Source organism: Guillardia theta (assembly GCF_000315625.1).
Source record: "Guillardia theta CCMP2712 unplaced genomic scaffold GUITHscaffold_63, whole genome shotgun sequence".
NCBI classification, from domain to species: Eukaryota; class Cryptophyceae; order Pyrenomonadales; family Geminigeraceae; genus Guillardia; species Guillardia theta.
Genome location: NW_005434611.1, coordinates 196076 through 219873, shown reverse-complemented (window position 1 = coordinate 219873; position 23798 = coordinate 196076). Strand labels below are relative to the sequence as shown.

General features: G+C 54.5%; 7 protein-coding genes across 7 annotated transcripts; 3 read left to right on the top strand and 4 right to left on the bottom strand.

The window, feature by feature from the left end:
• Positions 1–1472: 1472 nt before the first annotated feature.
• On the top strand, positions 1473–3742 carry GUITHDRAFT_112962 (hypothetical protein; the record flags this gene model as incomplete). Its single annotated transcript, XM_005827880.1, has 11 exons — positions 1473–1532; positions 1580–1662; positions 1724–1794; positions 1910–2001; positions 2062–2123; positions 2172–2298; positions 2650–2711; positions 2760–2880; positions 3064–3188; positions 3238–3438; positions 3658–3742. 11 exons carry the CDS (start codon positions 1473–1475, stop codon positions 3740–3742), a joined length of 1089 nt encoding a protein of 362 aa, XP_005827937.1.
• On the bottom strand, positions 3720–5658 carry GUITHDRAFT_142355 (hypothetical protein; the record flags this gene model as incomplete). Its single annotated transcript, XM_005827879.1, has 5 exons — positions 3720–4290; positions 4319–4426; positions 4639–4693; positions 4836–4971; positions 5092–5658. The coding sequence occupies 5 exons, from the start codon at positions 5656–5658 to the stop codon at positions 3720–3722; spliced, it is 1437 nt and encodes a 478-aa protein (XP_005827936.1).
• A 2257-nt stretch (positions 5659–7915) lies between these two features.
• On the bottom strand, positions 7916–11304 carry GUITHDRAFT_112960 (hypothetical protein; the record flags this gene model as incomplete). The annotated part of the gene is made up of 4 exons (XM_005827878.1): positions 7916–10008; positions 10059–10090; positions 10889–10963; positions 11117–11304. The coding sequence occupies 4 exons, from the start codon at positions 11302–11304 to the stop codon at positions 7916–7918; spliced, it is 2388 nt and encodes a 795-aa protein (XP_005827935.1).
• Positions 11305–12850: 1546 nt separating this feature from the next.
• GUITHDRAFT_112959 (hypothetical protein) lies at positions 12851–18756 on the top strand (the record flags this gene model as incomplete). Its single annotated transcript, XM_005827877.1, has 18 exons — positions 12851–12927; positions 12982–13044; positions 13095–13145; positions 13244–13332; positions 13390–13540; positions 13600–14259; positions 14351–14448; positions 14506–14538; positions 14579–14616; positions 14828–14896; positions 14956–15078; positions 15406–15473; positions 15721–15825; positions 17090–17166; positions 17363–17451; positions 17508–17543; positions 17897–17981; positions 18158–18756. 18 exons carry the CDS (start codon positions 12851–12853, stop codon positions 18754–18756), a joined length of 2511 nt encoding a protein of 836 aa, XP_005827934.1.
• A 339-nt stretch (positions 18757–19095) lies between these two features.
• On the bottom strand, positions 19096–19704 carry GUITHDRAFT_47006 (hypothetical protein; the record flags this gene model as incomplete). Its single annotated transcript, XM_005827876.1, has 1 exon — positions 19096–19704. A coding segment is annotated over one exon (609 nt), but the record flags the coding sequence as incomplete, so codon positions are not given.
• An 890-nt stretch (positions 19705–20594) lies between these two features.
• GUITHDRAFT_112957 (hypothetical protein) lies at positions 20595–20810 on the top strand (the record flags this gene model as incomplete). Its single annotated transcript, XM_005827875.1, has 1 exon — positions 20595–20810. The coding sequence occupies one exon, from the start codon at positions 20595–20597 to the stop codon at positions 20808–20810; it is 216 nt and encodes a 71-aa protein (XP_005827932.1).
• A 304-nt stretch (positions 20811–21114) lies between these two features.
• Positions 21115–23304, bottom strand: GUITHDRAFT_153963 (hypothetical protein). Its single transcript, XM_005827874.1, has 9 exons — positions 22853–23304; positions 22663–22797; positions 22262–22461; positions 21992–22065; positions 21893–21943; positions 21648–21706; positions 21522–21599; positions 21362–21400; positions 21115–21317 (listed from the first exon to the last, which is right to left on the bottom strand). Exons 1-9 carry the CDS (start codon positions 23252–23254, stop codon positions 21129–21131), a joined length of 1227 nt encoding a protein of 408 aa, XP_005827931.1. The 5' UTR covers positions 23255–23304; the 3' UTR covers positions 21115–21128.
• Positions 23305–23798: the final 494 nt, after the last annotated feature.

Genomic DNA, 23798 nt, shown 5'->3' with positions numbered 1-23798 from the left:
ACAGCCCAGCTCGATATTATCACTCAGACAGGACTCTCCCAGTATCTCTTATCCCTTCTGCCCATATAAGCGAGTATGGGTCGGGTTAGCAGAGAGGAGAGGAGAGGAGAGGAGAGGAGAGGAGAGGAGAGGAGAGGAGAGGAGAGGAGAGAAGAGAAGAGGAGAGGAGAGGAGGGGAGCGGAGCGGAGCGGAGAGGAGAGGAGAGGAGAGGAGAGGAGAGGAGAGGAGAGGAGAGGAGAGGAGAGGAGAGGAGAGGAGAGGAGAGGAGAGGAGAGGAGAGGAGAGGAGAGGAGAGGAGAGGAGGAGAAAGTAGAAGACGAGGAGAAAGGAGAAATGAGAGAGGCAAGTGAGAAGGTGGGGCAGTGGGGGAATGGAGTGAGGACGGAAATTCATACCGAGCAGTCATACGCAGTGAGTGCAACAGGTTTGTTGTTCTTGTCAACGAGGGCATGATGAAAGAGCTGGGAGGGAGCAGGAGTGTCGCCGATATTTTGAGTTTGATGGAAGCATTTGACGCTGATGCTGATGTCGATGATGGAAAAGAATGCAGCCGTACACAGGAGGAGCCTCATGATGGTTGCTGGTTCCTCCTCCACCTCGCCTTCTCCTGTTTCGCTCTCACTCTCCTCCTTTCTTGTCCTGTGTCTCCTCCTTCCCCTCTCCGACTACTTCTGCTTCTCACCTGGTACGTCTCTGTGCCCCCTTTCTCTCCCTCCCTCCCTTTCTCCTCTCGTCTTCCTCTCTCTTCTTCTTCTGCTCTGTTCTCCTCTACCTCTACCTCTACCTCTTGCTCTTGCTCTTGCTCTTGCTCTCGCTCTTGCTCTACCTCTTGCTCTTGCTCTTGCTCTTGCTCTTGCTCTTGCTCTTGCTCTACCTCTTGCTCTACCTCTTGCTCTACCTCTTGCTCTACCTCTTGCTCTTGCTCTCCTCTCCTCTCTCTTCTGTTCCTTCAATGATCTCTCTCGTTCTTGACTTCTTGTCTGGAGGTGCCACTTGACAATTCATCTACAACCAGGGTAGTCAACTCTACATACCGGTACATTAATCTAAACTTTTCTCAGAACTCACCATGTGGGGTACTACCCCCTACCCCACCAGGACAAGAACAATTTGACTAGTTCTGTCAAAGGCAAATAGAACGATCACAAGCAAGAGTTGATGATGTGCAACGGACTTTGAATCAAGACAAGACGAGACAAGACAAGACAAGACGAGTCAAGACAAGACGAGACAAGACAAGACAAGACGAGTCAAGACAAGTCTGCGAGTCAAGTCAAGTCAAGTCAAGTCAAGTCAAGTCAAGACAAGGAGCACTGAACAGAATATAACACCCCACAACACAAGTATCAGGATTCTTCTTCATGCTTCTTGACGTATCCTGCTGTCAACATGCCCTGACGACGCATCGGATCTGATCGCCTCTCAGCCCTCTCAAGTCTTTGGCTTCGATCAAGACAAGAAAATGGCGAGCATGGAAGGCGAAGAAACTGGAAGGAAACCTCCCACCATGAGGGACGAGAGGATTCACCTTGTGACTTGTACTCTAGTCCATCCTCCTTGATGACTCTGATGGAGCAGGTCCTAGCTGACAAGTTCCGAAGGTCGAACACCAGCACCGCCGTCATGTACAACAGTTTCGTCCCCTGGGAAATCTTGATACCGTAAGAGCGATGACGTTGTTGCTGCAGTCACCCGTGTTTACTCGCTGCTGCCGCTCTCTAGCGATCCGATACCTTGCGAGTTGAAGGAGAGGGAAGTGACGCGGGCGATGAAAGAGGAGGGGCTACAGTCAGGTGTCGGAACGTCCTCTATCTTGCTCCCGAGCGTTCCCTCCCCTCTCCCCATCCCGTTCTTCTCCCCCGCTGCCGCTTCTTGTAGACTGCAAGCAGCGCTTGACTGCCTCCTCAGCCTTCAAGGAGTGGTGGGCCTGGATCCCTCGCAAGATGGCGAGCGCAGATCAGAGATCGTCGGAGGACCTGACAGTCGACATGCCAGCGTTCGTGAGTTTTCAGCTCCTCCCTCCGCTCCTCCTCGCTGTACAGCAGGTGACGAGCGGGCAGGTCTGGTTCAATGCGCTCCTGTACCAGCTACTGGTGGAGGAGGCCTCCTTGGAAGATCACAGGTACCCTTGCCCACCTTCCCGCCGCAATGTGAAGGGCCCATGCTGAAGGACCGCCTTCACTGCCGCCATGAGCGACTGGAGGAATTTTGTTGCGATGAAGCAAGCGAGGGTGTTGAGACGTCTGGCCGTAGAGAAAGTTGAGATGACTTTCCAAGAGTTTTTCATCTCGCACCTGGTTGGGGCCTGCTCCTCCTGCTCCTCCTGCTCCTGCTCCTGCTCCTGCTCCTGCTCCTGCTCCTGCTCCTGCTCCTGCTCCTGCTCCTGCTCCTGCTCCTGCTCCTGCTCCTGCTCCTGCTCCTGCTCCTGCTTGCTCCTGCTCCTGCTCCTGCTCCTGCCCTCCTCACTCTCCGTTGCTTCACTCTACTTTTGTCTCTTCTGATTCTTTTTCTCCGCATCTCTCTGTAGATAGTCGTCTCGAACCTCCTCAAGGTCGATCAACCGGAGCAGCAGCAAATCGCCATGCGTCACACGCTTCATCTCGTCAGTCTCCCGAGCTCGCAACCGTCAGACTGACGTGCGAGAGCAGGCGAGGAAGACGATAGAGGAAGCGCTGGCAAGAGAGGAGGACGTGAAATACCAGGAGGAGCGGTGAGCTGCGAGCGAAACCATCAGCATCGCTGCTCACACCCTCCGCAGGAGGAGGAGGAGGAAAGAGCGTCAGATTGTCAAGGCTCGCGAAAACTCCTGGCAACTGGCCGACTGGCCTGACTTGCTCATTTCCCCTGATAAACGAGCAGATCTTGCTTGGATCAGACGCGTGAGTCCTCCGTCCTCCTTCCCTCCTTCTGCCTGTCCTGCCCTTTCCCTCTCCTTTCTCCTATGTCACTGATCATTCTTCTCACCACCTGCTCTCCTCCTCTCTCCTTGTCCTGTTCTGCCTCCTCCAAGTCTCTTCCTCCCTTCATTTTCCCCTCTGCCCAGGAGTTCACCTCCTCCGCAGGTGCAGGCAGTGGCAGAGGATGAGGGAGCAGGGATGAAAATCTCCATCTCGCACATTCAGCGGGTCAAGGACGCGCACTCGGCAGGCGGGGAGGAGGCAGGAGAAACGCCAAAGGGGATGGAAAGGTTGGCAGAGGATGAATGAGTCTCCTCCGGACTGACGAAGCTGCCACAGGAAGGTATCTGCGAGCAAGGGGGAGAAGGACGAGGCTGGGGAGGAGGAGGAGGAGGGCAGGCGCGAGCTGCGAGGAAGACCGAGTTCGTCGCTCCTCCGGGGGAAGGACAAGTTCAAGACCAGCAAGTCCCGTGCGGCAGAGGACGAGCTGGGTAGGAGGGAGTCAGGAGGCCAAGAGAAGGAGAGCGACGAGCTCGTCAGGTGGAGGAGGGGAGGGGAGGGGTTGAGGAGGAGAAGGGAGCAGGGAATAGAGGGGAAAGGAGAGGAGGGAAAGGGGAAAGCAGGAGAAGGGGGCAGGGAGGGGAGGGGAAAGAAGAGGAGGGCAGAAGCAAGGGGAGGGGAGGAGAGATCAGAAAGGAGCCGCAGAGCAAAGGGAGGGGGAAGGGGGGGGGGGATGGAGCCTTGTTGATGATGGGGCAGGTGGGACTTGGGGAGCTGCACAGCCGAAAGTTTAACAAGAAACGTCGAGGAAATGATGGACTTCACCGAGTTCGTAACCTCGTAATCCTCCATCCCTCGCACACTCCCTCTTGCTCCTGGCCCCAGTCTTCCCCATCATTCCTCCCCACCCCCAAAGTATCAGATCTCCACTCCACTCGTCCTCGTCCTCTCCCCGCATCTCCCTCCTCATCCTCGTCCTCCCCCCCTCCATCGTCCTCGTCCTCGTCCTCTCCCCCCCCATCGTCCTCGTCCTCGTCCTCTTCCCCCCCCCAATCGTCCTCGTCCTCGTCCTTTCCCCCCCCATCGTCCTCGTCCTCGTCCTCTTCCCCCCCCCAATCGTCCTCGTCCTCGTCCTCCCCCCCCCCATCGTCCTCGTCCTCGTCCTCACATCCTCTCAGGTATCTTCGCGAGGCCTTCCTGGGGTCCAGTGGTGCCAACAAGCGACCCGTATGCTTCCTCTTGCTCCTGTCGCTCTGCCTGATCACCCCCAGCAGGTGAGCAGCAGCGGAGACGACGAGGTTCTCAGCATCCGGGCCCTCCTCCCAAGGCGCAAAGAAGGAGAGAGCTGAGGAGATGGCAGTGGGCGGCAGCCTGCGCGCTGCTGGGGCCGAACTGGGGGGAGGGCAGGGAAGCTCAGGACCTTCCCACAAGCTGCTTCTCCCGCAAGGCCCCAAAGAGCTCGACGGCTCTCGATCGCTTGTCCTTCAGCATCTGCTCTACCTGCTTCCGGTTCTCCTCCCTGAGAATTCTGAACAAACACAATCACGAGCAGGGAACGAGAGAAGGGTGAAGACAGCGGGAGGGAGGAGGGAAGGATGGGACGTGGAGAAGGAAGGAGATGGCGGGAGAGAAGTGTAGAAGGAGAAGGTAAAGGAAGGGATGCGATTGTTAGAGGAAAAGGCTCACGAGCAAGAGGAAGAGCAAGAGCAAGAGAAAGGCGAAGAGGAAGAGTTGTCCTACCTAACCATCTGATATTCCTCGCTGATTCCCGAAGGGATCGCTCGTCCCTCGAACGCTGCAGCATGCAACAAGTCAGGGGTGAAGGAGGGGAGGACGCGAGAGGACATACGGGCACGAGCGAGAGTGAGGAGAATGGTAGGAAACAGTGGAGGGAAGGAGGGGAGCGGTAGGACGTTTCTTTCCTGCCGTGACGTCACATCCCAAGGGGTTGAGGATGGTCCCCAGCGTGATGAACTGGCACTTCTCGTACAGGCTCTTCGCCCTCCCGTTGTCCAACATCGTCGTCAGCTCGATCGCTTCCTTTCCGAGGCTCCTTCCCAGCCCAACCAGAACCTGCCTCATGTTGATCAGACCGCGGGCCTGCGATTGTCCCCTGAGGAGGGGGCGGTTGCATCGGGCGGAGAGGCATCACGGAAGGAGATTGAACAGCATCTATCAGCACACAGATCTTACAGACATCATGGCCGCACCCAGCCCCTTCCCTTGTTCGTCATCCGCGACAGCTACCCCGAGCTCTGGCAGTGCGGTATCCGATGCCCACAGGAATCCATGAGTTACTACTTCCCCCTCACGCATCTCTGCTGGCTTCTGCTTCCCCTTTCCTCCCTCCTTCCTCTCCTCCCGATGGTGGCATCGAAGTAAGATCAAAGACAGAGAACGCCGGAGGACAGAATCTCGTATTGAGGAACGAAGCACTTCCTCCAGCTCCTCGTCACTCTGCTCGTAAGGATAGGGAGCGAACGTTCGCCTGCTTTCCTCGCTCAGACCTCTCCTTAGGAAACGAAGGACCTTCTTCTCGTCTCCCTCCTTCACCGTCCGGACCAAGAAGCATTCTCCCTCTCTCGCCTCAGCTCCAACCCCTACCTTTCGAAGGATCCCCGAGAACTTCCATACCCTGTCCTCTCCTCCTTCCTCAGGCCCGATGTTCATCCTCGTTCTTCCCCCCTTCTCCTCTTCTTCTTCCATCCTGTACCGGGAGCAGCTCCGCAGCTCCTCCACAACCTCTTCTCGCTCAGCCATCGTCATCGGGGATACACAATCTCGCGTTGTAACGGTCATATAACGGAGTAATAGCTTCCTTTCAAGGCGAGGTTCTCGCTCGTCCCCATATATCGATGAGTGAAGTTGCTTGCTGGAGTTGCTTGCTGGATGACAGCTGAGAGTTGCTTGCTGGATGACAGCTGAGAGTTGCTTGCTGGATGACAGCTGAGAGCGGCTCAGAAGCTGCATGTCTTCTTTGCTTGATGGAGATGCTGCCTCCATTGTGATAAGGCTCTCCAGGTCTGTAAACTCCAGCCACTCTCCCGCGCTCTCCGCCTGCTGAGCGTCGCCGCTACCTTCAGCCGCCTCAGGCTCCATGTCGAAGCCGACTGCTTCGAGCTTCAATGATTGCTGCGCCTTGCAAAGAGAAGTGCAGCTCCTGCATCATGCGTCGAGCATCCTCCATGGAGTCGGAAAGGAAGATGTATAGCTTGGACCCGTCGCGCGCCGCTCACATTGAGACAAGCTGAGAAAGCGAAGCCTTTTCTGAGTCCTGAGCACTCCAAAAAAGCGCAGAGAAGAGCATGTCAGAGCTCATAGGAACCGAGCCCGAGTCAGACAAGGGTTTACTGGAAAGAAAGGACAGTTGGCTGTCTCGTACTCGTGTTCGAAATTTACCCCTCTGGGGGCCGTGAGCAAGCAGAAGCCCAGCCTACACTGGACGGATGAAGACATGGAGAGGACCCGTGACAAGCAGGATCATCGCCCAAGGAAGGAAGGGTACGTCCTCAAAGGTTAACTTGTCTGAGAGGTGGGTGCTCTTGCTCGTGCAAGGAGATCTCTACCCCTGTTGAGAGCAGCTCTACTGTCACCCCCCGAAGCTTTAAGGGTTGCAGACATGCTCAGGCACCTCCGCTGGATCACAGAACAGACCCCTCTAGCTGAAGAGGCTGATCCTTATGTAGCCTACGGGAAGGACTAGGGGTAGTGCTCCCTCATGCACGAGCACGGTCGCCTGTCCCTTTTCACCGCTTCCCTCTCAGTAGAGACGTCCAACGTAGGATCTTGTTGAACTGCGCTGAAGGTCCATCGTGAGAGACTTCGAGGTGGTGTGTGTGTGTGTGTGTGTGTGTGTGTGTGTGTGTGTGTGTGTGTGTGTTAGATATGCGTGTGCTTGAGGCGAATACTGTCGTTGCAATAAACTCTATTAGAAGTGCAATAGGTGGAGCCTGATCTGTTGAAAGGCTGACGTATCTGCCAAGTGGGTCCATCCATCCTATCGCTCGTTGTTTCCCGGAGTCTGCGACTATCATAGGGTAAGTTAACATAGTTGTTTGTTTGCGCTAGTTTGCCTCGGTGGTGCGGGAATTGGTAGGAGAGAGTTTGTCCGTGTTGCCGATCCTTTACCTCATCGACTGCCTGTGTCAGCCTAGACCACCATTGTTTTCCATCAACGCTTCCAGACCCCATGTGTTTTGATCAAACTGTATGTGAGCATCGGCAGCTCAGCATCCTTGTCCGAGCATGTCAGCATTGTCTCGAAGAGCACTAGGGGCTGTTGTTTCGAGCGAGGGTTCGATCCAATGCATGAATGGGTCCTGTATCTCCTCGTTGCTTCCTCGTTTCTCAAAGCTTGCTATGGCGTTTCCCGACAAGCCGTAGAGCCGATCCCCTTGTTGGATGAGCTCGCGTCTGCTGCTCTGATTTGTTAGCAGCTGTGCTACTAGGCCGTCCGACGAGTCTTGTTCCGCTCACCGCTTCCTGGACTCGGTCAAAGCTCACCTCGCCCGTGCCCCTGCAGGCGTTGAGTCGTCCTCTACCTTGCAGCTCGCAAGGTTGCACTTCCCCCCCCCCCGGCGTAGGCTCTCAGCGGCCGGCGAGCAGCTCGCTGCCGGGCACGCCGGGTGTCCGCCCTCCCCCAGCTGTCAACGGCTCCGGCGAGTCCGCAGGCACAGTGCAGCAAAACAAACAAAAAACGCGTGCGCACAAAAGCAAGAAAAACTCTCTCAAAAGGACTGTCCGCAGAGATTGCACAAGAGGCAGAGCAACGGTATCAAGACTACCCCATTACCAAAGAGTTAGTCCGCGGAGACGTGAGGACTAGGATGGGACAATGCAGTGGCTTGTACAGGTGAGGTGATGAGCGTGATCGTATCTGGTGGCTTCACCCTTGTCGCATTGTTTTACGATGATTCACAGCATTGCACAGTGAAGATGCTGGAATTCAATACAGTGCTCACTTGCACGAGCATACCCCAATCTCTACTTGTACCATATTCACCAACTCGGGCATCATTCAACTGTACTCCTCGTTCCATGGTCCTATCCTGCTGCTCCATCCTTGTGGTCTAGGGTCCATCCCAACTACACGCACTTTGCTCGTTTCCTCACCGGCTCTCCAACCATACTTCGCGAGCGCGCCCTCTTCGACCACCTCGCTCAGCCTGAAGTTTGCAAGATTGTCCTTTGGAACGACGAAAACAATCTCCAACTTCCATTGACCCCATCTTTCCATGCTCAAGGCATCCATGCAGTCTGCAAAGTACTGCAGTCTCAAGTCATGCTTGCTTGCCGCTGTCACCTGCACAAAGCGCACTATCCTCTCCCTTAGATCTAGAATCACCGCGTCGTAGCCGCCCTGATTCCAAGCTATTGGCTTTAGGCATACACTCCTCTCGATTCCGGACGTATAGAGTTGTGTTGGGTCAAAAGTCTTCACAGCAAGGCTCTCCCAACTGGCTTCTTCTCCTGTCCTACTGGTCACACGTAGCCCTTGCTCGTTTCCTATCCGAGCAAAGAATAGCATCTCAAACAACACACCACCAAGTATCGGATTCTTAGCGATCCCCGCCAACTGCTCGATGTTTCTCACAAAAGTTTCTCCAAGCCTCTGCGCTAGCTCCGTGGCGACAAATCTGCTGACAAGCCCCCAGTGCACATTGTCTCCAATACGATACATTCCATGCAGCAGATTCACCATCAGCTTTGCTCGGTCTCCCGTTTTCAAATCCATCAGCATTTCAAAATTATCCACAGAAGCCATCGCGAAACACAGTTGTTCAATTGCCTCTGCAGTCGTGCATTGGAACATGTACCGACATGAGCCTCCAACAATCTGATATTTGGACTCAACCTCTCGAGCTCTTCTCTCCTGTTCGGTCTCCTGCTTTCTTATCGTATTCCTCGTTTCCAAGCTGATCCCCATCATGTTAGCAACACTCTTATACAGAAGGTCGTGCTTGACGGCTTCCTTGTACTCCTCGAGCATCCACGAGTATATTTTCATTTCCTTGATCTTTTCTATCATATCTTGCTCAGAATACACCTTTGTTCGAGCACCCATCGATGTCGTGATGACAAGCCGTCGATTCTCCCAGTCTTGACGGCGCCATAACATGCAGATGCTTATCATGTTATTATGGTCTGGATTCTCCTCCATGTAACCGTCCAAGGACAGAAGGTGCTTTTCGCTGACCTCTCCCCATCCCATAAGGAAGTCCTCTATCTCGTCCCCTGCTCTCTTCATGGTAAAGTCACACCTTCTCTCTTTCCCGTCAACCACCTGTATCAGGCTAACAGGACCCGCCTTCCAGAGTCGTACAAACATCACCCTCCATCTCGCTTCCATGCTTTGCGATAGCAGGAAACATGTCGTCGTTGTCGTCTTCCCTGTCCCCGGAGGGCCTAAGATCCAACCCAAACATCCTTCCTTGCACACCTTCTCCTCAAGGAAACGCCATTGCTCATTGAAGCTTTCCCTGCAGTAGAGCATCAGCAGCCCTGCTGGCCCAGGACTTGGATTCAGTAATGCTCGATCGATGGTGAAAATTTTGCGATCCTCACTGAATCCTGCTTGACTAAGATCCAAAATTGTCTCTATCCAGGGAAGGCTCTTGACCTCGTCTTTCACATTCTCTCGAAGGTACTTCTCTTTCTTTAGGAGGTGCTCCTCTTTCTTTAGGAGGTACTCCTCTTCTGTTCGAAGTTGCTCCTCTTTTGTTCGGAGGTGCTCTTTTTTTGTTCGAAGGTACTTGATATCCTTCATTATTTTCTTGATGAGCTTCTTGTTGGCCCCCTTGTCATGAAGTAGTGAATCTGCCTTCTTGTTCAAGTCCTTCTGCTCTGCCTCAACGTCCTTGATCTCTCGTTCTACACTATCTATTTGCTCACCTACCTTCTCCCTTTCTTTCTTGACCTCGTTCTGTTCTAGCCACAGCCTTTCATATACCTCCTCTCCATGCACGTGATAGAGGTCTTTGCGTATCGGCAGGGTCTGGTTCGCATCTCCTATTCCACCCCCTCGAATCACCAATGGCGCCACGTGAGATGAGAAACTGCCAGCAACATGTACAAGGAGCACACAACCGCTTGCTATCAGAAGATGCAGCCCTGCACCATGCTTCGATCAACAAGAGAATACCGATACACAACAAACAAACCATAGGCTCCCATTAGAGCTTTCGCCATGCACCTGCGAACGACGTGTTACAGCATGCTTGCCGGCGAGAAGAGATAAAGCAGGTATGATCAGCTGATTGCCTGAGGGGCAAACTAACGATGGAGCGCTTGAGCTAGCAGAATTCTTTTGCCAATTTTGGCATTGCCCGTGTCCCCACCTTCACAGGCTTGCCAGTACGATTTTCACTCTGAAAGTCTTTACTCAAAGTTAAGTTAAAAATCAGTACGAGGACAATCAGGAGAGTCGAGGAGGCTTGACCCTGACACTGTCGCACAGGCCACACGGCGAGAAGAGAAAAGACAGCGAGAACCAAACCTATTCCTGCCGACTGCTGTCCCCCAAACTTAACTGATACCTTCACTTAACTGCGCGCAGGACCATTCCCCCGCGCCATGCCAGCGATCTTCACAATCGCCTGTGCTTGCACAATTGAAACCTGCAGAGCCGCTTGAGCGGCAAGACCAGGCCCCGGCCCCCGGGCCCTCAGTCTCCTTAGTCGGAGGGTCCGACACCGTGACGGTGAAGTTGTATGGCGATGGCAGGATCGGGGACATCACCACGAAGCCGCGGGGTCCCTATGAAGTATGGAGATCAACTGAGCCTACTCAACTATTTCTTATCACGGGAAAACTTTCAGTCTCACATACCATTGTGATACTCTGACGGAGCACGAGTTTGTTATACTCTTGTACTATGCCAAAGTAACAGTGCAGACATCAGTTGACCTTATAAAATGCATACGAAACCGTTGAAGCCTCCGATTGAGGAGCACATGAGAGATAGACCGTATGCCAGGCTAGGATGTGAAACCCAAGCATCCAGACATGAGAGTGGACCTTAGCAAGACGGCCGCGGGCCGGGAAAGCCTCCTCTTTGTCCGACGTACTACATTGCCGTCTCAGTTACAGTTAAAACACGTAAGGGTCGTCTTGGGTTTACATTTCAATAAGCTCAGTAGTATGGGGGAGCTGGACCTTGCCATATGTGGAATACCTGACTCGTATAGTCCCTCCTCTCAGGCTCAGTTCCATCCTGTACCGGGGGCAGCTCCGCAGCTCCGCCACAACCGTCTCCTCTCGCTCAGCCATCGCCTTCGGGGATAGGTTCTCGCTCGTCCCCATCTCGTTGAGAGAAGTTGCTTTCTCCAGGGCTGTAAACTCCAGCCACTCTCCCGCGCTCTCCGCCTGCTGAGCGTCGCCGCTACCTCCAGCCGCCTCAGGCTCCATGTCGAAGCCGACTGCTTCGAGCTTCAATGATTGCTGCGCCTTGCAAAGAGAAGTGCAGCTCCTGCATCATGCGTCGAGCATCCTCCATGGAGTCGGAAAGGAAGATGTATAGCTTGGACCCGTCGCGCGCCGCTCACATTGTATTAGCAACTTTGATCGCTGCGCCGGGAGCGTGTCGGAGTGATTTCAGAGTAGCCCGAGTCAGACAAGGGTTTACTGGAAAGAAAGGACAGTTGGCTGTCTCGTACTCGTGTTCGAAATTTACCCCTCTGGGGGCCGTGAGCAAGCAGAAGCCCAGCCTACACTGGACGGATGAAGACATGGAGAGGACCCGTGACAAGCAGGATCATCGCCCAAGGAAGGAAGGGTACGTCCTCAAAGGTTAACTTGTCTGAGAGGTGGGTGCTCTTGCTCGTGCAAGGAGATCTCTACCCCTGTTGAGAGCAGCTCTACTGTCACACCCCGAAGCTTTAAGGGTTGCAGACATGCTCAGGCACCTCCGCTGGATCACAGAACAGACCCCTCTAGCTGAAGAGGCTGATCCTTATGTAGGCTAAGGCAAGGACTAGGGGTAGTGCTCCCTGACGCACGTTCACACTCGTCTCGTGCGAGCTCTCGCTTCTCGTACTGATGAGGCTCTCTCGGCCACCAGGGGTCATCCCTGTGCGTCGCTTTGTCTTGTGTGTGTGAAGAGAGAATGAAGAGAGTTAGATCTCATACAATCTGTTTCACCGGTTCCCTCTTAGTAGAGTAGTCCAACGTAGGATCTTGTTGAACTGCGGCTGAAGGTCCATCTTGAGAGACTTCGAGGTGGTGTGTGTGTGTGTGTGTGTGTGTGTGTGTGTGTGTGTGTGTGTGTGTGTGTGTGTGTGTGTGTGTGTGTGTGTGTGTGTGTGTGTGTGTTGGATGAGCTCGCGTCTGCTGCTCTGATTTGTTAGCAGCTGTGCTACTATGCAGCGAGCCATGAGTGGTGGTACTTGACTGCTGGATGCAACTGCCGGAGTCTTGGTTGGGACTATCGGCCGTCCGACGAGTCTTGTTCCGCTCACCGCTTCCTTGACTCGGTCAAAGCTCAACCACCCTCTTGTAAAGAAGACAGCAATCCCTAGAACGGGGGGGGTGGGTGGCACAAAACTGCTCCGATCATGAGATCGCGTAAAGCCAAACCCAATCGGGTGTCACGAGATAAGGGGTAGGGGTGGTGTATCTGTGGTACTAATTAATGTGATTGTGGGCTTAGTATGTGGGGTGGGTGGACAGAGTCTGCCAAACCATCACTTGTTGCTTGATGAACGACATGCGAGGGGGAAGTGAGGGAGAGGAGGGAGACGTGGGGGAGGAGGGGAGAGGGAGGAGAGCAGAGGGAGAAGGAGAGGAGGGAAGGAGAGAGGGCACGGAGGAGAGAAGAAGGAGAGCAAAGAGCTACGAGAAAGGCGGACTTGTGGTGGAGTGAAGGCGGAATGCAGCCAAGGGAAGAGGAAGAATACAAGGAGACGAGGGCGTAGCGCGACAAGGTGTTTCAGGAAGCATGACTGGACGGATGTAGATGGCTGTACCTGTTCGCTTCACGGCAAGGACTCGGGTCCTAGTACCTGAAGTGAGGCCTCCGGCGATGAGCATGAGGTGAGTCGATAAGTAGTTGAGGTCGGGGTTTGTGCATGCTGACCTTTGTGGAAGGATGCCGAATGAACTGGAGAGCATACATCAGGGATCGATGATGAAGAAGGTTCAGTTCGTCAGGTCCGTCTGTCCCCCATGCTGGCGATTGTCATGCTCACTCTTCATGGCAGCAAGACGAACCCTGATCTGTGGAGATCCGTGTACTGCGCATGCACAGAGAGGTTCTTCTTCGTGGGGAGGAACAGAGAAGAGATCGGAGACAGGCATGTGCCCTCTGATCCGTCAGCAGCTGCATCCGTTGACTCCGATCATAACGCAGGATCGCTCTAGAAGATGTTTCTAAAGTGGAACAGCTCAATGTTACAAAGCTGAAATCTGCGAGCTGGTTGGCCCGATCCGATCCCAGCGGTATGCGTGGTTGCTGCAGCTGTTACTCTGACGGAGCTGACGGAGACGATCGAGCAGGGCAGGCGAACTCGATGTCTCACTTTGCAAGCATGAAGGATCTCATGGACCCTGACGGGAGAAGCTCTGCTGATCTCGATTTGGACGATACACCGCCGGGGACCTTATTCCAGGTCCAGACAGAGAGTGAGGGGAACACAGCACGGAGAAAGTGAGTGAGGAGGAGGAGGTTGTTGTTGACTTGCGAGGGTCTCATGTGGTTGGTTGCAGTTACGTGTTCAAGTGCTCGAGTGCGGAGGATGCGGCAGAGTGGGTGGAGAAGCTCAGCTATCTCGTGGAGAGGTCAAAGAACCAAGGAAGTCATCAGGCGGCATGGTTGCTGCAGGCCGTCAGGTCCGTGCACCGGTCGAGGATGTTCCAGAAGTTCGTTGCCATCTGTATCTTCCTCAGTTTTGTCAACGGCATCCTTGCAGCAGAGCTGGTCGACGGGCACGAGGACTACATGCTCTACTCTGACCTCCTTGACATTGTCTTTACCGGCATCTTCTGCTTCGAAGTAAGCATCAACCTGGCCTCGAACTGGTTCCGTCCCTTCTTCAGCGACGGTTGGAACGTGTTTGACCTCGTCTCTGTCTCCGGCAGCGTCGCCTCCGCCCTCTACAGTAACATGCCCGTCCTCCATCCCCTCCGAGCGATCAGGATCCTTCGCGCCATCCGCCTCCTCGACGACTTCACGGTGCTCAAGGAGATCATTCAGGCCGTTTTGGGGTCTATCAAGCCGGTGGCGAACAGTCTCCTCCTCCTCGGCCTCGTCACCTGCATCTACGCGACCCTGGCGGTGAACCTGTTCAGGCACCTGGAGCCGACTTTCTTCGGGACGTTCTCTGCCTCCTTCTTCACGATGTGTCAGATGTGCACGGGAGACTCCTGGTAGCTCCTCTCCTTCTGCTGCTTCCTGCTCCTCTGACGTGAAGTTGTCTCTACTGCTGCTGCTGCTGCTGCTGCTGCTGCTTCTTGGCAGGGCCAGTTCGGTTGTCCGGTCGATGTTCTTCGAATCAGGGCAGGTCAGGGCGGGACCTGCCGCGTTCTTCATCTCGTACATGATCATCGGTTACATGGGTGAGGACCTTTTCACTTGTCGTGGTCAAGATCTTTCTGAGATGCTTTCGGCAACAGTCTTGATGAACATCGTCGTTGCGATCCTACTCGGTGACTAGGAGCTTTTCTTGGTTGTTGTGGTCACTGAAAGGTGCATTTGAAGATGAATTCCTGTCCTCCATGAACAGGGTACAGCGTTGTCGTTGCCGTCATCACCATTATCACCACCTGTGCAATCATCGTCTATATTGTTTCCTCTTCTCCTCCTTCCTCTCCATCTCCTCCTGATCGAACTCTCACTCCCACTTCATTTCTTCGTTTATATCCTCTGACTCTCCTCAAACCATGGTCAACCTCGAAACTTATCTTTGGGCGACAATTTGCCTGATCGTCTTCTCAGAGCCGCACAGAAGAAATCAACAAGCTCTGGTCAGTGCTCGGCAACAACCCTCTCGACCCTCTGTGCGAGGTAACACCCAACAACGAGCGTGTTCGCATGAGGATGACTAAGAGATGATCGTCTTCAAGATCCTTTCCAAGTCCAAGAGCATGTCGGAGTTCAAGAAGATGGTCCAGTCGCTCCATCGGTGGATGGACATCGACAGCAACGGGCACCTCGGGCACGCCGAGATACAAGAAGGGTTGTCGAGAGTGAGTGTGAGCCTGAGAGCTGCTGATGTCGCATACGTTTGTGATCATTCAGCTCCTCCCTCTCCTGCTCCTCTTCCTCCCTCTCCTCCTGCTCCTGCTCCCTCTACTCCCTCTACTCCCTCTACTCCCTCTACTCCCTCTACTCCCTCTACTCCCTCTACTCCCTGTACTCCCTCTCCCTCTAATTGCATTGTTCCTGCCTCATCCCGTTCCTCATCACTCCTGTACTCAATCTCACTTGCCGTTCTCCCCTTTCTCTTGCTGTTCTTTCCTCCCTCCACCCTCTCTCGTATGCACCGTCTTCCTTCTCACTCCCTGCTCCCCCAGATCCTTGGAGAGAAATTTTTCATCTCCAAGGACGAATTCACTGAGCTGATGGCCGAGTACGGGGACAAGTAAGGAGAACCTTTTGTGTTCGTTATCCTCTCTGCTTCTTCCTCATCTCCTATCCTCCCTGCTTCTTTCTCCACTTCTTTCTGTACCTGCTACCTTTCCCTCGTCTCTTACCTGCTCCCTTCCCTGCTTTCCTACATTTCCCTCCTCCGCTTCCTCTGCTTCCTCTCCCTCTCTCTCTTGTAGTGTTTCTCTTTAACCTCTGCAACTCCTCCCTCCTCTCCTCACCCTCACATTCATCTCCTGTAGCCTTGAAGAAATCTCGCCCGAAGGCTTTGAGGAGATGGTGATGAACGAGTTCAATTCCTACGTCATCCGCAACGTAAACAAGTCCATGCTCGTCGACCAGAGTCGGTAGGATATTCCTCCTTATCTTCCTTATTCCTCCGTGTCCTCCGTATCCTCCGAACTCTTCATACCCTTCATATCCTCCGTATCCTTCGTAACTTCCTTGTCCTCCGCCTCCGTACTCTCCGTATTCTCCTTTATCCTCCTTTATCCTCCGTATCCTCCGTATCCTCCGTATCCTCCGTATCCTCCGTACTCTCCTTATCCTCCTTGTCCTCCGCATTCCTCCATACTCTCCGTATCCTACTTATCCTCCGTACCCTCTTGGTTTTTCTATGTTCTCCGTGTCCTCCGTATCCTCCAGACAATCCGTATCATTTTTATCCTCCTGATCCTCCTCCGTATTCCTCCGTATCCTCCTTATCCTCCGTACTCTCCGTATCCTCCGTATTCCTCCGTACTTACCGTATTCTCCTTTATCCTCCGTATCCTACTTATCCTCCCTATCCCCCCTATCCTCCGTACCCTCCGTATCCTCCTGATCCTACTTATCCTCCGTATTTCTCCGTACTCTTCGTATCCTCCGTATCCTCCGTATCCTCCGTGCCCTCAATATCCTCCGTGCCCTCAATATCCTCCGTATCCTCTGTACTCTCCATTTCTTCCATATCCTCCGTACCTCGTTGTCCTCCTGCTCTGTCATGTCCTCCGTATTCTTCTGTACTTACCGCATCCTCCCTATCCTCCCTATCCTCCCTATCCTCCGTACTCTCCGTATCCTGAGTATCCTGAGTATCCTTGGTATTTCTCCGTATCCTCTGTATCCTCCGTATCCTCTGTATCCTCCGTATCCTGCGTATCCTCCGTATCTTCCGTACTCCTCGAATCTCCGTATTCCTCCGTACTCTTCGTATTTTTGTTATCCTCGTTATCCTTTTTTGTTCTTGATCTTCTCTGTTGTTTGCTCCTGATTCTCATGATCCCTTCATCTCCCTTGTCCTCCGTATCTTTCTGATCTCTATTGATTCTCCTTGTTCTCCTTGATCTCCGTTTCCTTTCATCCTTATTGTGTCGTACGTTGTCCTCTTTCGTTGCTGTTGACATTTTCCGTTGCTCTGCACCTACTCTTTCTCTGCTGCTGCTGCTGCTGCTGCTGCTGCTGCTGCTGCTGCTGCTGCTGCTGCTGCTGCTGCTGCTGCTGCTGCTGCTGCTGCGCTGCTGCTGCTCGCTCTTGCTTCTGCTCCTGTTCCTGCTGCTGCTTCTGCACCTCTGTTGCTCTCGCTGCTCTTGCTGCTGCTGCTCTCCTTCACCTGCTGACGTCAGGCGTCAGTGAGCAATCGACTAAGTTGGGCATCAAGTGGCTGCTCATGCAGGACTTCCTTAACTTCGAGGTCAAGAGCAGCTCAGGTGATCTCAATGAGCTGTAAGAAATCGTGGGGGAGAGGAGCGAGGAAACAGAGAACGACGTTGTGGATGAGGATGAGGATGAGGATGCGAGGAGGAGATGAAGATGATATGACGGAGGAGAAACAGGATGATATGACGGAGGAGAAACAGGATAAGGAAATTGTGTGTTAGCGAGGTTTTGACATCGAAGTCACAGGGAACAAACAGTCAGCAGAGAACTCAACAAACACAAGCAGCGGCAACTCGGATGAAGCCAGAGAAAGGAACCACGAGAACATCGACGGGGTGAGTCAGGTAGGAAGAGGAAATAGTTTCATTGTCAGCCCCTGACCTCCTCTCAGATTCAGACATACTTGGAAGGTTTCGTTGACAAACAGGTCCTGCTAGCATTTTCTCCTCTTTTTTCCCCTTCCATTCCATCCATTCCAATTCCTTCTCTCCTCTCCCCTCTCACTTCTTCCCTCTTTTCATTCCTTCCATTCCTTCCATTCGTTTCCTTCCTTTTCCATTCCTTTCCTTCCTCTCATATGTTTCCTTCCATTCCTTCCATTCGTTTCCTCTCCTTCCATTCCTTTCCTGTCTTGGTGGGCTCCAATCTTCCTTTCATTCCCGTACTTCCCTCAGATCAATCCTCTCACTCCCTCCTGCCCTCCTGTTGGTTCACTCTTACTCCATCTCTCTTCCCTTGCTGTACCTCCTCCTCCCCCCTGTCTTGACTCGCAAGTCTCAGGGCAAGGCCATGGAAAAGCTCCTGAACAAGATGGACCAGCTTCTCAACATGATGTCACAGAAGTATGACACAACGCAAGCTCAAGGTGTCTCCGTTGCCCTTGCCCACCCGTTGACTTTCTTCTCTGATCCCTCCCTTGTCTTCCCCTTGTTTCTCCTCCTCTGCCTCTTCCACCAGCTCCTCCACCTCTCTCCTCTTCTCGCTCCTTTCGTCTCTTCTCGCAAAATCTCATTTCCATCTTTTCTTTGACACTCTCCTTAGCTCGTCCCACCACTCCCTGCCACGTCACCTCCAGCCCCAACCCCGCCCATCAGGAAGCTGGAGGCGCAGGAGCCACTAGCTCCCTCCTCCCGACCTTCGCCTCCTCCCTCAAGGACACGCTGATACTCTCCTCCTCCCTCTCTCCCTCCTCTCTGATCGTCAAGGCACCCAGCGGCAACGACAGCCTGGGGTCAGGCGGGAGGAGCGGTTCAGGGAAGGACCAGGGCCGAGCTACTCTCAGCCCAGCTGCAAGCGAGCTGAGAGCTGGTACTCCTGGGAAGAGGTACAGTCTCATCGCCCTCATGAGCCCCAGAGGCAACCAGAGCCCAGCAGGCAGCCCAGCTCTCAGCGGCTCCGGGGCCGAGCTACAGGGACATGGGCCATGGGGAGGGGGGCAGGTCTCGCCCTGGACGAGGCCGCAGCTGTTGACGGCCAGGAGCCACCGAGCTGGGGCCTCAGCTGGGGATGATGAGCTGGAAGACAGGGAGGCTGTCAAGTTCGACGTGAACCCGTTGTTCCCAGCCCTCTCGGTGGGGTCCGAGGTAGGTGGACAGAGACTCCAGCTGTTCCCCACCAGGCCGGTCAAGGCAGCCGGCTGATGCAGTGCTAGACTGGCTGTTAGCTGTAGGAGAGAAAGGAGGGAGCTGGGGAGGAGAGGATGAAGAAAGAGAAGACGATATGACGAGGAGGAGAGGGGAGGGGAGGAGCGGAGGAGGGGAAGAGGGAGGGGAGGAGGTGGAGGAACGTAAACTTTCTTCTTTACATTCACAACCAACACATCCATCGCGTCACACCAACTAAAAATCATGTCTCCTACTCCTATTACAATCACTGCTACTGCTACTGCTACTCCTTCCTCTGCCCTTCCCCCGGAAGAAATCTGTTCCTATTTGCTTTCTTCAGCTACCAGGGACGAGGCTGTTTCAGGCGACCTTCTTGATCCAGATCTCGTCGTGCCGACCGAAGATGCGGAAGGGAGGATCGTACTCGACGTCGAAGAACGTGCGCTCATCGTACGTGCCCGGGGCCAGTCCCGACTTCAGTGCCTCTGCCTCCTTGAACACCCGCCCCTCCGACGGCCCCGGAGGAAGAGTGGAGTACTGGGAGACGAAGACTTGCATCTTGGGCAGCTGCTCGAGGAAGATCTGACTGTTGCCAGGCTGGGGTGATTCCTGCTTGCCATTGGCCATGAAGAAAGAGACTGAGATCTCAGAGTAGCCTCCCGTAGCGTCCTTGTCGACTCGGATGAGGACGGGTGCTGTCATGTCGATCTTGGCATGCTCGGAGTTGTTGCCGCTGATGTAGCGGAACAGTCGCATGAACCCTTCCCTCTTCGCGCTGTCGAAGGACGACCCTCCTGCTCCGCACGGAACCTTGGTCGTCGCCCACAAACTCTCCTCGTACATCCTCAACTCGACGCTGTCGTTCCGTGAGAGGACGGTGAAGGACGGGCAGCCAAGGCCATGGCAGAACCAAGGCTTGGTGCCTGCGCTGTCGTCCTTGAGAGGAAGGCTCTCCGCTCCCTGCATGGCGAGCACCGCCGCCGATAGCCACTTCGCAACTACAGCCATGGCCTTAGATGAGAGTCGGCGGGGCAATTGGGGGTGGGTGGATTGAAAAGTAGGGGTACAATTACCATGATAATTGACGTGATGTGGGGGGTAGTATATCAGGATGGTGGGGTCATCAAATCCTTGGGGTTGAGGCTGAGGCGGACCTGAAATTTTCTGCCCGACTCGCTGCTGTCTGTTACCTCCTCGCTCTCCTCCCTCCTCCCTCCTCCCTCCTCCCTCCTCTCTCCTCCCTCCTCTCTCCTCTCTCCCCCTTCCTTTCTCCTCTCTCCTTTCTCCTCTCTCCTCTCTCCTCTCTCCTCTCTCCTCTCTCCTCTCTCCTCTCTCCGCTCTCCTCGCTCCTCGCTCCTCTCTCCTCGCTCCTCCCTCCTCCTCTCGTCGCTCCTCCCTCCTGCTTCTCGATCCTCTCGCCTCGCTCACCCCCCCGCACCACCTTCCTGAAAAGCTCTTTCTACCTTCCTCTCTTTGTTTCTTCGGTCACCTACGTCCTCCATGGACAAGCTTTTCCCCTATAAGCAGAGGAATATTTGCCAGGAGTGCTCGGTTCAATGGGAGGAAGGGGCACACCGACGAGATGTGGTATGAGGATCGCTCCTGCTGCTCTCCTGCTACTCCTCGTGTTATCCTTGTGCTCCTTCTGTTCTCCCTGCTCCTCGTGTACCTCTCCTCCTATTCTTCTTTCACTCCCCTGCTCCTCTTGCCTGCGACTTCTTACCTTCCACGCGCTGCAGTGTTCAGGGAGCGGCTCTGGAGACATCAAGAGGACGACACAGGCGTGTCCCCCTTCCTCGCGCCCTTACACGCGGCCCTTGCTGGGGAACTACCTTGATGGGAGGGCAGCAGAGATTCGCTGCTGTGGTTGCAATATGAAGCTGAAGATCTGGTCCTGGAGTGAATTTCACGACTGTGCGTGCCGGCAGTGCAAGGAGAGGTCGACGGAGTGGGCGGAGCATGTGGAGGAGCAACGGGCGAGGATGGAGCGGAAGAGGGAAGGGAGGATTGATGAGGACTTGATGAAGATGCGGGAGAAAGACGTCAAAGATATCGTGCAGAAGCTCGAGATTGAGAAGCCGAAGAAGTGAAGAATCGCACTGTTGCCCTCGATCTCTTCCTCCCCTTGCCTCTTCTCCCCTTCTTCTCTCTCACTTTCTCCCTTCTCCTCCTTCCCTCCCGTTCCTGCCTCCTACTCCTGGACATTACCTTGCCTCTTCTCTTCTCCTCTTGCCCCATCCACCCCTCCTGATCGCTCTCCTCCTATCCTCTTCAACATCACTTCTCCCTCTCGCCCTCTCTCAGCACAGGCTCTTGTGAAGGTAACGGCTGCATGTATTCCCTCCTCGCATCACCTCCTCCTGACTTCGCCTCTCTGTCGAGACCTCATGGCATCCAACCTGGTTGGTTTATTCATCCTCCTTGTCCTCGTACGGAGTGTCTGGCAGGATGGTATCGTACGTCTCCATCATTTTGATCACCTCCTCCACCAGCCTCATCTCCTTGGCCCGTACCACGTTGGTGTCTCGCAACTGCCTCGCCCTCTGCCTCATCCTTGCGCTCACTTGCCCGCTCGTCGCTCCCACCTCAAACCCGACCTGCCGTCCTTGCTCAAGTCCAGTGGACAAGGTCAAGAGCTCACCTGAAGGACCTTCCTAATCTGCCCTAATGACCACACGATCTGCAAGGCGAGGGAAAGTTAGTTGGAGGGAGGGAAGGGGAGAGGGAGCGAGGAAGTGAAGGACGGAGGATGGACGGGAGGGATGGTGAGGGAACGAGGGAGAAGAGAGGAGGGGGAGCACCTGCTGCCGTGTTCCACATCCAATTTGAGTTGCACCCTTGAGGATAGTCGTGATGGCGTTGTCAACAATCGAGAACTCCTGGTCATGGTCGTCAGCAGAATCCTGGCAGGCGTCAGGTGACGTCACCGTGCGAGACGCTCGAGCTCCCTGCCTCTGATACTCGTTGACAAACTTGGCAAAGATCGCTGGAGGAATAGAACAAGATGAGATCGTACGGAGATTTCTATCCCACTATCTCTCCTATTTCTCCTCCCTCTCCTTCCTTTCGCTCCCCCTGCTCCCCCTCCTGCTCCTGCCCCGCCTCGGCCTGCCTGCAACGCTTCCCTTCCCTTCGGGGTCCTTCCTCTGCATTTCTCCTTCTTCTGCTATACCGGAGAGAACTGAAGCTGATGCCGTCAGGGTCACAGGAGCGACGACTTTCTCTGCCGCGACATGATGAGACGCAGGAAGGAGAAGACTAATTTCCTTACTCTCTCTGATCGCTTCAGCGTACCCCTCAGCATCGCTGACGTTAAACACCGTCACGTTGTGCTCGATGTAGCGGCTGAGGAGTGAGCTCAGGTCAGCGAAGGAAAACGAAGGAGGGCGGAGAAGGGTAGCAAGATGCTCTGCACACAGCTCCCTTCCTCATCACCTCCCCTGCGGGACAGGCAGACGAGAGGCGAAGGGGGGAGGGAGGAAGGAGCAGCTTACTGATCTACGATGGAGATCCAGGTACCGTTTGCCCCCTCCTGCACAACCTCCATAAGCTCCTCCGGCGTCCCAGTGAGCAGGGAGGCGAATCAATTATCTCGAGCTCCTGCTGAGCTCCGGCATTCTGCTCCTCCTCCTCCTCCTCCTGCTCATTTTCGTCCTCGGTCGTCATAGTCTCGTTGCACCACCCCTCCACATCTCGTCTCAGACCCTCGTAGACGTCCTCGCTGACGTAGTTCAGCTGATTCTGTGACGGGACGCGTCAGAAGTCAGGTGAGGTGGAAAGAAAGGGGTGGCGGTGGCGGTGGGGGGAGGAGGAGGAATGACGGGGGGGGGGAGGGGGGGGGGGAGAGAGAGGAAGGAACAGGTGAGAAGAAGGAAGTCGACGAGGTCAGTCGAGGGGAGGGGAGGGTTGGGTGGTGGTTTGGGATGAGTTTTCATCTGATACCCCAGCATTCGCTTCATCGGAATCAAAGACCTGCTGCTCAAATACGGTAGGAGGAGGGGGACACTCTATTCCCTCCAGTCCCTCCTCAACATGCTGTAGTCCAGCCTCTTGCAGGATTGTCTGCGCCATCAACTCCTGAACTTGAGCATGTAAGACCAGCAGGACAAGCAAGTCTCTGCCCTCCACTCACATCATCCTCCTCGAGATGCGAGCTCTCGTCCTCGGCTCCAAACCATGGCTCCTTCTCCCTCAACCTCGCTTTCTCCTTTCTCTCCTCCTGAGTCAGCAGCCTCACCGGAAACTCATCCTCCTCCCCCTTCTGTGACGCCTGGCTGTCCGCAAGAGCAAAGAACTGGTTGTCCTTCCATGCTCGTGTAAAGAGAGTTCGGTTCTCATCTGTCAGCCCAGCAAAGCCATCCTCTCCCCCCCTCAGTCTCAGCACTTCTCCTCCCGATCGTGTGCGACACATTGCTCGGCATGAAAGATGCGCGGAACCATCTGATGCCTCGAGCCAAGTGCTCGTCAAGGTCAAGGGCAAGAGGCATAGCAATGCCGTCAAACCTCTCCCTGCCCTCATGACAAGGGTCTCCATCGGAAACCCACTCTACAAGCTAGTGCCAACAACGAAGGGAAAGAAAAGCCGGCATGGCATATCTGCAGGACATGACAAGGTATCAGTTAAGATCAGGACATGACAAGGTATCAGTTAAGATCAGGACATGACAAGGTATCAGTTAAGATCAGGACATGACAACATACCAGTCAACATCATCCAACACTGTCAAGGAGCTACGGCAGAGCGAGCGACCCAACAAACCCGAACATACCATGAAGCGACCGTAAAAGGGAACCGTTACGCCGCAACCGTCGCAAGGCGGCGGTTGCAGTGGCACTGCCACAGTGCAGTGGCACTGTACTGAGGCCCCGGGCCCGACGGACCGAACAAGCCGGGAGGCCCGCCTCAAACTTTGAGAAACATGTGACTGGCTCACGGTTGATCGGACAAGCTGGTGACTAGCTGTCGACTAGCTTGTTACTAGCTAGTTGTTGAGTAGCTGTTGTATTAGCTAGTCAGCTAGCTAGGGACTCGACTCGACTCGTCTCGTCTCACAGTGACAGTGACGGTTCGGTCATTC